The following is a 17124-nucleotide window of genomic DNA, read 5'->3' on the forward strand; positions in this document are numbered from 1 at the left end:
CAGCACAGTGCCGGGACATGCAGGCCAGGCGCTGTCCCTACCTCATGGAGGCTTTTATCAAGTTGTTGAGGAGGCAGGAATTTTATGAACATTTTGAGAAAACTGGTCAGCTATGGCCCAAGGCATCCTAGAGGCACGGTGAGTCAGAACACACTGCCTGGAGTTGATGAGAAAAGATGTTGAGGTGGGCATGGGTAGGTTTGGAGAAATGGCTTGGGGAGCAGGAGGCGGTAAGGTCAGAGGCGGGAGTCAGATGGAGCCAGAGTTCTTAAATCCTGGCCCTATTTCCCCAGGGCACTTGGAATGTTGCAGAGGTTTTGAATGAGGATATAATGTGGATAAAGATGCCCCTGGGAGTGGGTTATGGAATAAAGTAGAAGATTGGAGAGGAAGCTTCTTAAAGAGTCTAAAAAGACAGGAGGAGGGCTTTGTGGTTCCTTATATGGGGCTAGCCCTTGACCACGTGGGTGCCCCTGTGCTGGAGAGGAGGGTCACAGATTCTTGGGCAGCAAGGTCATTGGATACACAGGGGTGCTGCCCTGTAGAGCACTCCAGTGACCTTACTGCGTAGATCCCTTGGGGTCCAGCAGTGGGCCAGGCCCCCTGGTGACGCAGTGGAAAACCAGGAAGGCAGGAGCCTGCAGTGGCTTTGTTCCATCACATGCCTCAGGCTCCCTGCAGTCTGTCCATGCCGTTACACAGTGACCTGTGTTCCCTCCACCGATTGTGTTGATCTGCCATAGAGATGGGGAGGGAGCGAGGGGTGAACCTTGCAGGTCCAGGCCAGCGGGTGGCTCTGAGTTGCTGCCGTGACTAACTCGGGTCTCTTTCTCTCCACATAACTGAAATGCTCCTTGCCATCCCCTAGTGTGTCGGTGGGAACCAGCCCTCCCCCGTGGTAGAACCCAAGGTATTATACATTAATCGCATGTCCCTGTTGTCTGTATGAGGCTGAGCTGTTTGCTGGTCTTTTCATTTAGCAAGTTATAGCTTTAGTAACCTTAAAATATGTTACCTGTAAGGGGTAAAAGGAAAGATGAAACTTCCTCTCCTGCTTGCTTCTTCTGTGCCCTCAGCTGGATCCTGTGCTTTCATCTCCCTTATCTGTGCAATAGGACTTCTTATCTCCCCCATCTTACAGGCTCTGAGAAATCTGTTTTTAAGGCAGAGTTGTTCTGATCTCTGGGGAGGGAGATGTTATGATCTCAGCACACAAGCAGAGGAGTGAGACCGCTCTCGTCCTTTCTGTAGTGATAAGTCATGGTTAACACCCAGGGGGCACACTCAGCGCAGGCGCACGGATCCTTCTGCAGTGTCCCCACATGTGGATGTCTGGCCTTTGCTTTCCAGGACTAAGAACTCATGACATTGTAAGACACCCTCTGTATTCTTCTCCAGCCCTGTTAGATGCACGTCTGGACTTCCCTAGAATGTGCCTCCACTGATGGGCTCTCCCTGTGGAGTCCACGCAATGAGTCAGTCTCCCCTGCTCCTGACAGCTCTGGAAGTGGAGTCCCTCAGGCCCTCTCTCAGTTATCATCTCCTGTGCACATTCACAGACCCTTAAAGGTCCTAGTCCATATCCTTGGAGCGAGCAGCGCGTCCTCTCTGTTGTGCCAGGACCACACTTGGGCCTGATGTAGGTGGGGTCTGCCCCCTGCCTTGCTCGCTCCAGGGACTGATCTTGTTGTTAACTGCTGTCACGGTAGGCCTCGGGTGTGTGATATTCTCTGTGCCTCTGTGTCCTCGTGTGCTAGGCCAGGGGCAGAAATTGTTATTCTCTGTTTAGAAACAATAAAATGGAGGTTCTGAGGGGCTAAAGAGAAAGAACTTGGCCCCAGTTGGTCTGACTCCCAGCCTAGGGTCTCCTGCTCAGGGGCGCTGCCTCTGTGCCCTTTCAGGGCAGCGCCGTCTTCAGCCGTCTGCTGCTCCTTGCCTGGGATTTCCATCCCCTAACCAGGGTTGTTCTTCTCAGAGACTGCAATGCAGGACTGGCTTCAGGCATTTCTGTTTCCCCTGTGCTGTGTCCTGATGTTGCATCGGCTTCTCCAGCAATGAGTGCTTCCTTCCCAGCGTCTCTTCTTGGCTGAGCAGAGCTGAGAGCCCTTTCCAATGCCCTTGGCTCTTTCACTGTCTTTTTCATGTGCCTGAGCTGCCTCTGAAGCCCTCTTCCACAAGGCTCTGCCCTCTGTAAGTCTCAGCTCTCCAGCGAGCTCCTAGGGCAGCCCTCGGGGGTAGCCTAGGCTGTCTCTGCCCTGTCCTAGAGGAGTGTGTATGATGATCCGGCAGGATGTGTTTCTGAACCCTTCCCCACTCCCATATTTCCTGTATAAAATGGAACTTGGAGCCATGCCCTTCAGCTCTCGAAAATTGGTGAATGCCGCCTTCCCCACAGTCAGTGGTTCCCGGGTCTGACTGTGCGTCAGAGCAATCTGAGATGTGTGTTAAAAACACAGACTCCCAGCGTGCACTCCCACAGGGGCTGATTCATGGGTGTGGCGGGACCTGGGTTTTTCTATTTACAAGTGTCCCAGGTGATTATAAACCAGCCCGTGTCGGGGCTGGTGTTTGGAAACTGTTGCTGTTGATCATAAGTCTTAACAGGTCCCATCTGTCCCTCACGGGTCATCATGAACTTAAAAACTGTGGTGTCCATCTCTTCAAGTTCCAGTTATTTCTCCTTTACCAGCCAGTTCCTTCAGAACCCCTTGAAAATTTAGCCCACTATTCTCATCTCTCTCCTTTCTGAGCTGGTTTATATAGGATTAGTATTCAGTTTTCAATGACTAAATTGAATTTCAAACAATTTCCAAGGCATGCCTTTATAAGGAAACTGAATTCAGAAATTTACTGGGCACTTGGCTTTTAACTAAAGGAAAGAATCGCAGTCACTGACATCTCCCACTACTCTTCTGACTTGTTCGTTTTGAAATCGGTTTCATCTTTCTTCTTTTCTACTTCTGTGTCTGATCAAGTGATCCACAGTTGATTCCCTTGGTAACATTGCTTTAATTTCTCTTTTCTTTTCACTCAAATGAATTTACTACTGTGTTTCACTCGGGTTTGTGGGTTTAGGGCCCATTAAATCCTTCTTGACCAAATAAGTGCAATTCTTTTTTTTTTTTTTTTTAAGTGCAATTCTTCTTCATCTCGAATCACTTTTTCTTTTTGGGACCCTTTCCAAGGCCGGAGTCAGCACAGGGCCCACTGCCCCGGACTGAACCTCATGCAGACTGTGATCCCAAGTTTCCGGGGAACTTTGCGCTGGCAGGCAGCCCTCTGACCCGCTTTCTGTTGACACCTCCCCTGACTGTGTTCTTACCTTCTCGCTTCACCTTAACCTGCTGCTTTCAAAATAACTATTATTGTAATATATAAATACGATCAATAGATAATATTATCTATAGGGTAAAGCAATAGGTATAACATTTATTGGAATTCTGGTTTGTATGCTCAGAGAGCTTGAAGGGTAATTCTCGTCTGTTGATTCCTTAACCTCCTAGCACAAGGCCAGACAGCAAAGGCTTCGCCTCCTGTTCAGACATGGCTTCTGTCAGCCCTCGATTTGAGCTCGACCCTGTCCCCATCTCGCTATGCGGCTTTGGGCAAGTTTCTTTCTTTCTCGGAGCTCTGGTCCTATTGCCTGGCCTAGACTAAATGACCTTTGAGGGGTCTTCAAGTTGGCCTCAGTTTACAGATGGTTCTTGGAGAACAGGGAGTTGTTCCTGCATCCTGAGATTTCCTAACTGGGTTTGAGCTGGAGAGTGACAGCTAATTCAACATCTCCCTCCCTCTCCTTCCCTTAGGATGGCCCTTTCCTGGTGGAGCACAAGTACCCCACATTACCTGGGAAGCTTCCAGGAGCCACGCCCAACGGAGAGGCTGCCAAGTCTCCACCCACCGCCTCCCCACTGGACCCCGCAGGGAGCAGCCCGCTGAGGCTGAGTGAGTGTCCACACCCCAGGCTGGTGGCTTCTGGTGCCTCGGCCTTGGCGCTTCCATTGTTGCACGAGGCCCCTGCACCCTCCCCACCACAGCCCACAGCTGGAGAGCAGTGGGGGTGGGCGGACGGGGCAAGTCGTACCTCAGGGTGGTCCCATGTCCAGAGACTATGGCTGTCTGTCTGGGCTCACTGTTCCCTTCCAGAGCCCAGAGAATCAGGGTGTGTGCCCACCTTCTTTCCACCTGTGATTATTCTACCCCCATTTTCTCTTCTCCTCTGTTCCTTCTCTCTCAACTCCTTCCTGACCTTCCTATTTTTCCTCTTTCCCTCCCTGCTAGACACCACACTCCACCCTCCCTGGCCCTCCCCATTCCTCCTCTGCCTCCTGGTCTCTTTCCTGTCTCTGCCTTCCTCTCTGCAGCCTCCCTCTTACCAGTAGGGTGATATTATGTGCTCTTCCAAGGAAGAGCATTTCCTTAGAGAAGTGGAGTCAGTGGGCAAGGATGTCAGTCCACCAGTAGCCTTTTGGTGCTTAGCATCTGATGGAGGTCTTTGCACAATAGGCTGTATTTCTCCAATAGCAGCAGCAGATCGGTAGGGGGCGGGGTGGGTGGGTGCTAGAAGACCAGAGCATTCTGGTCCTGACAGAGCTTTCCCCACCCCTGACTCCTCATCTCTGGCTGTTTCTGAGCCAGCCAATGTACAGGCTTCTGCCCTTGGCCAGTACTGCCTTTGGCTGCAGAAACTCCAGATAAGCCCTTGAATGAATGTGTCCTAGCGACACTCAGACTGGACTTTCCTGCAGCTTCGGATCATTGTAGTCTGATCTGAGTGAGCTCTGGCATGTGCACAAGAGCAGTGGGCGGCCTGGCATATTTGGCCCCCACAGCTGCCCCTCTCCCTCCATGTGTGTGGATGCCTTACCTGCCAGGAAGTGGCACCAGGAGCATTTGGTCCCCTCACTGCGTGACCCAGCAGGTCAGGCTCAGTCACCCTTCACCCCCACCCTTCCTTGTGGGATTATTTTTCTTCCTGTTTGAGTTTTTCCCTCTGGCTCGATGACTCTTGTTTATTTCTTTGCTTCCCTATAACTCTGTTGGGCTGGACTTTGGCCTCTCTTGCTTCCTCATGTGGCTTCTCTGCTTCTTGGTTGGCTGGAGACCGTGGCCGGAGTGTCAGTGCCCCCGTATTAGGTACTGTACCCTTCCAGGTGAGGTGGAGAGTGAGACGCCCTTGCTTGCCTCCCGGGACACCCTCCCTTTTCCAAACATTCAGCCAGGTCCCCCTGCTGCCTGCACTCCCGCGTCTCCCTGGGGGGAGAGAGAGGAAGCTCCTTGCTGGAGTTATCCTGCAAGTACTGGGGCCCCGTTTGAAGACATTGCTCACCCAGATTTGAAGCCTTAAGCTCACTAACTCCCCAGAGAGAATACCTGGAATGTGCCTGAGCCCCTACTGGTCTCCGAGATCTTGCTGTAAAGTTCTGCCCTGAAAGCAGGGCTGGGCAGACTATTCTCGACTCCCACTGAGGGAATGGCCCAGGCTTGGGGAGAAGGTTTGCAGAGGTCAGGTTCCTTCTTGTCATTCACATGTCATTTCATTCTTTCAATCTCAGGAGACACAGAAAGTGGCTGGGAGGACACTGCCATGGCCAATGACTCATCCATGTCATCGGGCACCGAGTCCAGCCCCCAGTCTCCCCTGACACCAGATGGTAAACGGAGCCCTAAAGGCATCAAGAAGTTCTGGGGAAAGTAAGTTGGTGGTGATGATCATTAATTACATTGTTCAGAATTAATATTCTTGGCTGAGCAAAGTGTCTCCATAACCCCCGTTTAATTAGATTTTGGAACAGCAGTAAGCATAGAGTGGTTACATGTAGAGAGAAGACTTTGAATTATTTTTTAAGGCCCAGAGAAGGAGAACTATGAAAGGCACCCCTTAAGTATAGCCAGTTGCCTTACATGTCATTCATTTTAGGCATCAGTCCATCCCACAGACCCTGAGAACATCCTCTGCAGCTTATGCCTCATGTGCTTTGGAGAGATGCATGGGTGAGACTAATTTCTTCCTCCTTAGGGCTCAATCTGTGTCTTAAGCGATCTTTGAAGATAGAGCGCTGAGTCTTTGCTGGCCTTGGTGACCCAGTCTGCAAAATAAGGCAGAAACTGGGGCCTCCTCCCAGGCAGCAACCTGCACTTTGACCCCCCAGGGAGAGGGACCCCATCCCAGAAGCAAGGTTAGAATTGAGGCTGGGTCTTGATGCTGGCCCTCGGGAGGCACTGGGAAGCAGGGCCATCCAGAGCCCTGGGTGTGGCTTGTGAGGCCCTATGTAGGGGGAGTGCACTGACCTCAGGCTTCCAGCCTGCCCTCTGACGGTCTCTATGGATTCCTGTCCACACAGGATCCGAAGGACTCAGTCAGGAAACTTTAACACCGATGCTCCAGGGGTGGCCGAGTTTCGACGAGGTGGGCTCCGGGCAACTGCAGGGCCAAGACTGTCCAGGACCAGAGATCCCAAGGCTCAGAAAAGGTAAGGCTCCCTCCAGTCCATCTGCAAAGAACCATGTAAAATCCTGCCCAAGATGGAGTGGGGATGGGGGCTGGATGCCCCAGAGCCTCCAGAGATGGAAGGCAGGAGCCCCTAGCCCAGAGCTTCTCGGCTTATCCCTTCGATACGTGTGGACATTGCTCATGCTTGTTTCTAGGTGCACTGAGGCAAAGGCAGGGGCTGCCTACAGCCAGGGTGTGGGGTCGGAGGCGGCGCTCCAGCCCCACGAGTAAACCTCAGTCTCCTCATCTGTGAAGTGTGGGGTCAAAAACAAGTGCTTGTAAAAGTTATGAGGCTCACGTGAGCTCCTACACATTTAACCCCGGCGTCAGCTGGCCGCATTCAAGGGTCCCCTTCCCCCGGGAGACTGGTGGGAAGAGAGCACGGCCTGCTTCTGGGGAAGCCCCTCCTTTCACACAGACCTGCAAAAGGGTGTGGGGACAGCAGGCAGGTCTGCCCTGATCCCTCATGACACACGGTACCAAACCCTCCTGCAGGGGCAGCTTGGAAGGGCTTATCAAGGGATCAGAATGGGAGGTTTTTATACAACTGTTCCCCTCACACCCTAATAAAAAAAGCATTAAAAAAAAAAAAGAAACTTTTCCAGAGATCGCCCTGGTGGACACCCTCTCACCACCAGCTTTATCCCCCCGCTTTCCCCAAATCTCCCTACTCGGAGAAGAGCCTCTCCCTTCTGACCTGCCCAGGTGAACCTTTAGTCCTGTGTCTTAGGGAAACCCTTTTCCATAACCTCTGCTCCCATCAGATGATCCCCACGATATATCATCTCCAGCGGAATATCTTCTACTAAAGTCTGAGTTTCTCAGCCATGAACAGGCTCCGGGGGGCCTCTCTCAATATTGGACTGTGACATTTTAAATTTAATCAAACAGTAAAAAGTAAGGATATTTTTTGTTTTTGGCTGTGCTGGGTCTTCACTGCTGTGCGTGGGCTTTCTCTAGTTGCGGTGAGTGAGGGACTACTCTTCATTGCGGTGCTCAGGCTTCTCGTGGAGGCTTCTCTTGTTTGCTGAGCACAGGCTCTAGGTACACAGGCTTCAGGAGTTGCAGCACGTGGAATCAGGAGTTGCGGCGTGTGGGCTTCAGGGTACACAGGCTTCAGTAATTGTGGTGCATGAACACAGTTGCTCCATGGCCTGTGGGATCTTCCCAGACTAGGGATCAAACCTGTGTTCCCAGCATTGGCAGGCGGATTCTCATCCTCTGTACCATCAGGGAATTCCAAAATGTAAGGTTTAACCCTCTTAATTTTCATCCTCCTGAGATTGCCAGACACCAGTGGCAAGTGCACGTTAAGACTAAGATGTGCACAACTTGCAGACTAATTCTAGTTACAACAGTCCAGACCTTAGTGAAGGGGGAGTGATGTTTCCCTGGTATGGCATGCTGTTCACAGACCTGCACCCCTGCGGAAGGGAGCATGTGTGGGCATACCCTGCTTCCCCACCCAGCCCCCTCAGGTTCCCAGGCCTTGCCAGGCTCTCCCATGTTCACTCTCAGGACCTTCGGTGAGTGTCCCCAGACCCATCCTTCAGATGTCTTGCAGAGAAAACCCGAGGATGCGTAGCCCTCCTGGTCCTGCTCTGTGAGGGTCGTGGATCTGTGTTTACCTTTCTAGTCAGAAATGTAAATGCTCAGCAAATGTTAGTTTTTAGAGGCTAGAGAATCTAAGGATATGGTCTAAGAAGGCAGAGACCAGTTCAGAGCCATTAGAAAATAAGCTGCAGGAAGCTTTTCCATATATTCCATGAGTATTCTAATCTACTTGGCAGTCTTCTGACCTTAGACATTAATGGTTCTGGGATGAAAAAATAAAGCCATCATAAGCTTGAATGATGAAATTTTGTTCCACTTCTGGCTTTCCTTTGGATTTATTCTTGAAGAGGGGATCATTGGTTGGGTGTAAGAACTTCTCTAAGACCCTTAGGCGTTTTTCCTTAGAGCAGGACTGCCTGGTTAAGGGGCCCATTCACCGTCTGCCAAGTCACTTGGGTGTGGGGCGGCCAGTGTGGGGAACTTTCTCTGCCAAAGGCAGAACTGCAGTTCCAACCACAGAGTTGCTTTGTTTGGATGTCTTTGTGCTTTGTTAACAGTAACAATGGATGACAAGGAGAATGGGAATGAAGGCCTGATAAGACTGTATGTTTATCACAGCTGTGCTCGTGGTAACAAAAATGAGCTTGCTGGTGGGAAAGAAAGGCCTTTATTACTCTTTAACAGAAGTGTGATATAATTATATGCTAATACTCTCTGGTATTTATAGATATTTAGGTGTAGCCTTTAAAAAATATTGTCACCAATATTCGTATAGGAAAAGTTCATTGTTACTGAAAGTCTCCAACCCTAATCCTTTCTTTTTTTTTTTTTTCCAGTGGAACAGTTGTTTGCTAATATAATATTTGATAGTGACATTTTATAGGAACTCTCAGGTTATAGAATCCATGTTTAAAAATTTTCCTGTTTTGCTGATTTACGTTCCAATGGACAGAGGAGCCTGACTGGCCACAGTCCATGGGATCGCAGTCAGACATGACTGAGTCACACACACACACACACACACACACACACACCCTACACACACAGACACACACATACACACCCACACCCCCTGCTGTACGGCGAGTGCTTGTCGCCTACAGCCTTCTCAGCATTAACTATTTGCAGCTTTTCTTTGTTTAACCTTCTAGTTTTATAGGCCTCCTCAAATTATATTCTTATTGTTAATTTTGTTTACATGTTTATTTCTTTTGTGAATTGTGAGCATTTTTGCCCATTTTTATTTAGTTATGAATATCTTTTAGTTAATTTCTATTTGTTCTCTATACAGTATATTAAGGCATTAAGCCACATCTAAAAATTGTGATAGATCATTTTTCAGGTCTGTTGCAGACTTTTCTTTGATATATGAAATTTTTAGGTTTGTGTACAATAAGTTACCAACTTTACCTTTGTGATATCTTTCATTATTTTGTTTTAAAAATTTTCAATGATGTTTTTTTAAACTGGTTTTAAACTATGAATTTTTAAAAAGTAATTTTTAAAAACTTCAAAAGTCATCTATTTAGAGATTTATTTTAGTGTGCAGTGACAGAGTTTTTTTCCCCAAGAAAAAGTTGAGTGTAAATGTTTAAGTCAGCGAGACTTTAAAGCCACACGCCTGGCCCCCATCTCTGGAGAGGTTTTCTGAGTTCGTCTACAGAGTGTATTGTCTTAGTGACTCTAGCTTATGAGGAGTCTCTGATCAGAGTGCTTCCCTGCCTCAGACCCCATTTCACTGCCTTGTCCCAGGGTCATTTACTTGTCTGGGCCCCTTCCACAGTCCAGAGAGGGTCCACCCAATGTACTGACAAAGCCCTGTGTTTTGAAATTTTTTCATAAGTAAGACATTTCAAACACAGTTTTGAGACTGCTGACTCTTTACTCCAACTTCCCCTTGGTCTATGCTTAGACTAATATCAGGTGACACTGGAATAGCCGTGGGCATTCTTGGGAGCTGACTTAGGGGAAGTTGAGTTGGGAATCCATTTAGTTTGGGTTTGGTGGAATTATGTTGATGTGGTTTGCAGTCCCTTCGTGTTTAGCTTACTAAGGTTTCATTAATTAGCTGTCCTACTATAAAAACGGCTTCCAGTGTGCCAGTGTGCCCAGCGCTCTGACGCAGAGACTCAAAGTCAGAGATCTTGTTCCAAAACGAACTTATCCTCTGGCATTTGGTTTCAGAAGTATGGGGTGGTGGGAAAAGAAAGAACATTTGAAATATACAAAACCAGAAGCTAGTCTGTGGAAAGTCTTTCCAGTCATCAGATTTGCATAATCCTAAACAGGAGATTTGGTTCTCTTGGTGCTTATTCAAAACAGAAGTCCTCTCTTTTCAGAAAAGGACTAATGAAATACGTGCAATGATAAGGGCACCCTGTGTTCTCCGTCCACCATGGGAATGGCCTGTTTGATAAATTGCACTTACATCATTTTAACTACAATTTGGAAAGATGTTTTGGAGCATGTTAGTAAAACAAGTGGTTTGGCTGTATACGAAAGGTACTTTCTCTGTCATCTCTAAATCACTTAACACCATGTTCAGCCCCAGACCAGAGTATGGGAGACCCTGGCACTGACAGAACCCCGGGAGGTGGGAAGGTTGGGTTTGCTATTGTGGGAATACCACAGGCTTAGGAGAGCAGAGACCATTCACAAAGCGAGAAATGGGAAGACGATTAAGGGTAGAGGAGCATGTCAAAGCTCTAGGATGTTTTGAAAAGGTCTACAGGACAGAGGCATTCAAATTACAGTCTCAAAAACACTTATTTCACCTCAGAACTAAAATGTGTCTCTGATATGTAGAACATTTGTTTCTTCCCAATTCCCAGAAACTTAGAAACTAAAATTAAAAGCTAATAGAATGTGAAATAAAAGTGATAAAGTGAGCACTGAAATTAAAAGAAACTAGTCTGATATTAAGAAAAATATATATACAAAAAATCCCAGATCAAACCAAATGCAATAATTCGCCAAGAGCAACAGATAAATTCCAAACAAAAATAGTGGATTTTGTGGTGGTTGTTCAGTTGCTGAGTCATGTCTGACTCTTTGCGACCCCATGAACTGCAGTATGCCAGGCCTCCCTGTCCTTCTCCGTCTCCCTGAGTTTGCTCAAACTCATGTTCATTGAGTCAGTGACGCCATCCAACCATTTCATCCTCTGTCACTCCCTTCTCTTGCCTTCAATCTTTCTCAGCATCAGGGTCTTTTCCAGTGAGTCAGCTCTTTGCCTCAGGTGGCCCAAGTATTGGAGCTTCAGCATCAGCATAAGTCCTTCCAATGAATATTCAGGGTTGATTTCCCTTAGGATTGACTGCTTTGATCTCCCTGTTGTCTAAGGAACTCTCAAGAGTCTTCTCCAGCACCACAGTTTGAAAGAATCAGTTCTTTGGCGCTCAGCCTTCTTTATGATCTCTCACATCCGTACATGACTACTGGAAAAACCATAGCTTTGACTAGACAGACCTTTGTCAGCCCTGAAATTAAAAGAAACTCTTTTTTAAATAAATGTAATTAAATAAAAGTGATGTTTCTTTCTAATACGCTGTCTAGGTTTGTCAGCTTTTCTTCCAAGGAGCGAGTGTCTTTTAATTTCATGGCTGCAGTCACTGTCGGCAGTGATTTTGGAGACCATGAAAATAAAGTCTGCCGCTGTTTCCATTGTTTCCCCATCTGTTTGCCATGAAGCGATGGGACCAGATGCCATGATTTGCGGTTTTTTGGTGTTGAGTTTGAAGCCAGCGTTTTCACTTTCCTCTTTCACTTTCATCAAGAGGCTCTTTAGCTCCTCCTCGCTTTCTGCCATTAGTATGGTATCATCTGCCTGTCTGAAGTTGTTGATATTTCTCCCAGCAATCTTGATTCCAGCTTGTGCTTTATCCACCCCCACATTTTGCATGATATACTCAAAATAGTGAGTAGGTTCCTTGATTGTTGTTCAATAAAGTGAATCAAATTTCTTGATGACTTTACATGATATACTAACTTTGACCAAGATGATGTAACCTAATATGCAACAGCCACAGGGACATTAAATAAATGTCAATTCAAAAAATATTTAAGAAACACCAGAAAGCTTGAATGCTGTGGAATTTTACAGCTTGTATCTAAAGGACACTTGATAGTTTTCCTAAATTTAATGATTCTAAAATTGTATTTAACAATACCGTTTTTAAATTGTGAAGCTGAAAGGATTTTTTAAAAGACTATCAAAATAACAAATATTGGTCCATTGTGCTAGAAGGAAGGTGGAATTAAGCTTCTCACAGAAAATACAGCCCTGCCCCACCCACAGATTCAAATAACCACATATCAGATTTCTACTGGTTGAATCCATGGATGCAGAACTCACAAATACAGAGGGCTGAGTGACTAAAGGGCTTGAGCATCCCTGGATTTTGGTGTCTTTGGGGTCATGGAACCAATCCCCTAGCAGATACAGAGGGACAGCTGTGTTATTGAGTTGTTGACATATGAAGCAAGCAGAGTTACCAAATATGAAGGTAAAGCACTATAGAAGTGTATTTGGAATTAATAAAAACATTATTTTTCTGGATTCCATGATATTTTCCCCTTTTAGTTAGATTTGTAACTTTTGTGATTTTTTAAATTCTAAGTACACGTTTTGTTCTTAATTTTGTATTCAAATTGTGTATTCACATATTCCATCTGCACTTAATTCTTAAAGAGGTCCCCCGCCCCAAATTTTATAAGTTCCAGGTCTCAAAAAACCTAGATCTGCACTTATTCATGATTCGTTAGAAACCTAGGCTCCAGGCTGAGTGACCAGCACCTGCTCTAAGGCACACATCATCTCCTGCACTAGTTCTAACATGGTGCTTCCTGGTCATCCTGACTCTTTAAGAAATCCTCTCACTTTCAAGGAATTTTTTAATGCCTCATTCAGGCATTAAAAAATTTTTTATTTTAACCAGCATTTTAGAAGTACTTCCTTAGAAGCAGTCTTTTGGAGTAGCCAGTCTTCTATATTCCATGAATCCGCCTTTATTTTTTAAGAAAATGGATATAAAGTTGCTTTGTCAACCTCCCCCCCCACCCCCCACAACTCAACTGGGATTTGAGTGTGCCATTATATTCAGACTTTAAATGAAAAATTGATGTCTTTAAGAATTGATGGCTTTGTAAAGCCCAGGCTTCCTGTCTAGGAACATGATCTAGCTCTTCATTTATTCATATCCTTTTTATGCTGCTCAGTTGGGTGTCATCGTTACCACCTCCCCCATCCCCACACACAGGGACCCACTCAATTCTCGTAAAGGCCGCACTTAGACATTTTATAATTTTGGTTGCTATCAGTGGGATTTAAAATTATTTTAACACAATATTAGTGTCTGTGCATTGGTATACAGAAAATCATGTATGTCATGTAAATATTAGGAGTATGTGTATTTTATGACTAGCCACCTTACTGAGTTCTCTTGGGTTTTCTAGGCAGACAATCATGTCTTTCTGAAAAGAGTGGCTTTATTTCTACCTTTCTAATAGCTATATTTTTGCTTTTTATTTTATCTCTCCTTATACTCACTGCAACTCTGACCAGTGTTACTAGTGTGATAAAAAAAAGTCTTTTTATTGCCTTTAATGTGAATGCTCCTAGTATTTCATCAGTAAATAAGATTTTAACTACTGATAATTGGAGTTATTTTTTTTTTTTTAATGTTTGAGTACTGATACTCTTTCTCTAGCTTTCTAAGCATTTTGGTAAAAATGATATTAAACACTGTGTAAAACATGATTCAGGTGTGGATCTAAATCCTAATTGGCTTTGGTTCAAGTGTGCATGTATGTGTGTGTGTATGTATGTTCAAGCATGTTTGTGTGAGCACAGCTTCCTGTGTATGTGTGTGTTAAGTACCTCAGTCATGTCTGACTCTTTGTGACACCATGGACTGTAGCCCTCCAGGCTCCTCTGTCCATGGGATTTTCCAGGTAAGAATACTGGAATGGGTTGTCATTTCCTATTCCAGGGGATCTTCCCAACATCAAATCCATATCTCCTGTGTCCCCTGCATTGGCAGGCAGATTCTTGACCACTGCACCATCAGTGACGCTCTTGAGCATAGCTTCCTGAGGCACGTGTAACTGCCCCAAGCTCTGAGCAGCTGCAGATCTGAGATTCCCACCAGGTGTTATCCCAGGACACTCAAGAGTCTATCTTGAATGAGTATGTTGTGGTTCAACTGGATCCCATTATGGGGGTTGTTTGTTTAAACCTGGTCCCTTTTTGTGAGGCACTGTTATGTTCAGATGGAGCCCAGGCGCTCATGCTCACAGGGTCATTTCTTGCTTCCAGTGACGCCAACGCCCCCTTTGCCCAGTGGAGCACAGAGCGTGTATGCACGTGGCTGGAGGACTTCGGCCTGGCTCAGTATGTGATCTTTGCGAGGCAATGGGTGACTTCTGGCCACACTTTACTGACAGCTACCCCTCAGGACATGGAAAAGGTATGAGCCCTGGGTGAGGAGGCTCCTACTTCTCCCCAAACCAATGCATGGGAAGATGACTTCCCCCCATTCCTTCCCACCCACCACCCCGACAACATGCCCACACGTAGGAAGATGGGCAAAGGAGGCCAAGATTCTGTTGCTGCAGGTTGATCCCAGGGCAGTGGGCAGAGGTCCGCTGTTAGGCTCCACCCAGTGGAGAATCTCCACTCAGACACAGGAACCTCTCAGAGCTGGGCTGCTTGCTGAGATTTCACAGCTGTCTCCATCTTTCACTTTCAGGAGCTGGGAATTAAGCACCCTCTTCACAGGAAAAAGCTGGTTTTAGCAGTGAAAGCCATCAACACCAAGCAGGAGGAGAAGTCTGCACTGCTGGACCACATTTGGGTAACACGTAAGGACAGGCAGATGTGTGTATGTTTCTGGCAGCTCCCTGGGAATGTGTGCCTCAAAGGCAGCTGTCTCCCTGGGATAGGCAGACAGATTACTAAACTTTAGGGGAAACACAGCTGGAACTTGAATGATAATTTGCTGCTGCTTTCTTTTTATGTGTTTTTTGCATCCACAGTCTCTGATTTTCACAAGTCTCACTTCCCCGTTTGTGTAGGTTGGCTTGATGATATTGGCTTACCCCAGTACAAAGACCAGTTTCATGAATCCAGAGTCGACGGGCGAATGCTGCAGTACCTGACGGTGGTGAGGGCTCTTCCTCCAGTGTTTCAGTCGTCCCTGTGAGCACCCAGCTCAACGCAGGCGTCCCCATGGAGGTTATTTCACACTTGATTCCACCACCTCTAGCATATCCTTAAGGTCTTAAAACAGTGTCATTTGTCACATAAGATGCCCCAAGTAGCAAAGTACGAACTATTGTGCCAAGGAGAACTGTTGCCATGTCCATGTTGTGTTGTATGGTCTGGAAAGGATCCTCATGGGGCGTTTGTCACTTCAGAAGCTCTGGTTCATGCACCAAAATTTTGTTCTTCCAGAACGACCTTCTCTTCCTAAAAGTCACCAGCCAACTACATCATCTCAGCATCAAATGTGCCATTCACGTGCTGCATGTTAACAAGTTCAACCCTCACTGCCTGCACCGGCGGCCGGCTGATGAGGTAAGGGCAGGGCGCTACCTGTCCAGGTAGCCCTGAGCCAGGACACCTGTAAGATAGGGCGTTAGAAAGCCGGGACATTATCGTCACTAAGTGGCTGCGTTTGGGACCATGGTGCTGTGGATTCTTCCCTTTGCTAGGGCTTCATGATGCCTCAACATGCCTGTGGCCTGGACTCGGTGTCCCATCGCAGCCACTACACCTCCAACGTCCATCTCCCTGGGGGAGATACACGCTATGGGCCGGAGGGCAGTGGCAGCAAGTCTTTTAAAGGTGTATAACGATTAAAGGGGACGAGGAAGTGGAGCAAAGGAGAGAGAGGGGAGAGGGGTGAGACAAAATGGAAAGATGGTGTCAAAGTATGCAGAGGAGTAGAAAAGAGTCTATGAGGAAACCAGGTATTTCAGAATCTCTGGGTACTGCTAAGCTAAGTTGCTTCAGTCATATCTGACTCTGTGCTACCCCATAGACGGCAGCCCACCAGGCTCCCCCGTCCCTGGTAGGTAGAACATTAACTGACCTCCAGCTCCAGATTCACAGGGAATCCATGAGCAGGTTTTGCTAGAGGAGAAATAGTAGTGGTAAACACAGTGACCCACGCCTGGGGAATTCCCTGATAATCTTCCGTGAACCTCAGAGTTCTTCTACAAGGTTGTCGGTAACACTCTGCCTCCTGTGTTCTGGGAACTAAGTCTAACCCTGCTTTAAGAGTACTACTCAGCTTCCCAGGGGATTGAAAACTCCTAGCCGTAGTCTCCATCCCCTCTTTTCTCCCTGTTCAGCAAAGCACGTTTTGAATGCCTTCTATATGTCAGGCACAGTGCTGGGCATTTTGAAGACCCAGATGCCACTTGAGGGCACTTAGGTGTAAGTATCTTAATGTGTATTCTCCGAAAACATTTGGCCACGCCAGTGAGATCTTTATTCTATAAAACACTCAGCTCATCATTGGTAGTCCTCTTTTAAAGTGCTTCTGAATCACTGAATGAATAACTCCATGCCTTCATGTGTTAGTCTTGAAGTAATCAGAGAGTCAGGGAGTAACGGGATTCTGGAATTAGATATCTCAGAGTAAGAAGATCCTGCAGGTTGAGTGAGAGCTTAATTTCTTGGAAACTAGGCAGGCTCTCAGGCAGCTGGCATGGAGGCCCGGGTCTGTAGGCATAAGGGAAGGCCTGGGTGAGGCGTCTAGGGCTGACTGACTCACAGGGGCTGGCTCCACAGAGGAGCCTCGTAGGACCTATAGGCCTAACTTCTCCACTCTCCTTCTCCCCTCTCACAGAGTAACCTCTCTCCTTCAGAAGTTGTGCAGTGGTCCAACCACAGGGTGATGGAGTGGTTGCGGTCCGTGGACCTGGCGGAATACGCGCCCAACCTTCGTGGGAGTGGCGTCCACGGAGGGCTCATTGTGAGTGGCTTTTTGAGCTGGTCCACTTGCCTCAGTGCTCCTGGGGTATTCAGGAACTGACGTCTAAGGGGTGGACATGCATCCCAGTAAGAAAGT

General features: G+C 47.1%; 1 protein-coding gene across 9 annotated transcripts in view; it reads left to right on the top strand.

Annotated features, from left to right (window-relative positions):
* PPFIBP2 (PPFIA binding protein 2) overlaps positions 1-17124 on the top strand; it is a 155592-nt gene that overhangs the window by 129366 nt on the left and 9102 nt on the right. For 8 of the 9 annotated variants that reach the window (XM_025266582.3, XM_025266580.3, XM_025266581.3 and 5 more), the window contains 10 exons: positions 869-910; positions 3807-3945; positions 5104-5136; positions 5556-5694; positions 6345-6473; positions 14364-14514; positions 14797-14908; positions 15122-15210; positions 15501-15623; positions 16903-17028. In XM_025266582.3, the coding sequence (XP_025122367.2) occupies positions 869-910; positions 3807-3945; positions 5104-5136; positions 5556-5694; positions 6345-6473; positions 14364-14514; positions 14797-14908; positions 15122-15210; positions 15501-15623; positions 16903-17028 (1083 nt within the window). The remainder of the gene's footprint in view (positions 1-868; positions 911-3806; positions 3946-5103; positions 5137-5555; positions 5695-6344; positions 6474-14363; positions 14515-14796; positions 14909-15121; positions 15211-15500; positions 15624-16902; positions 17029-17124) is intronic. The other variant, XM_044929468.2, reaches the window with a different exon arrangement.

This window comes from Bubalus bubalis, chromosome 16 (genome assembly GCF_019923935.1).
Source record: "Bubalus bubalis isolate 160015118507 breed Murrah chromosome 16, NDDB_SH_1, whole genome shotgun sequence".
NCBI classification, from domain to species: Eukaryota; Metazoa; Chordata; class Mammalia; order Artiodactyla; family Bovidae; genus Bubalus; species Bubalus bubalis.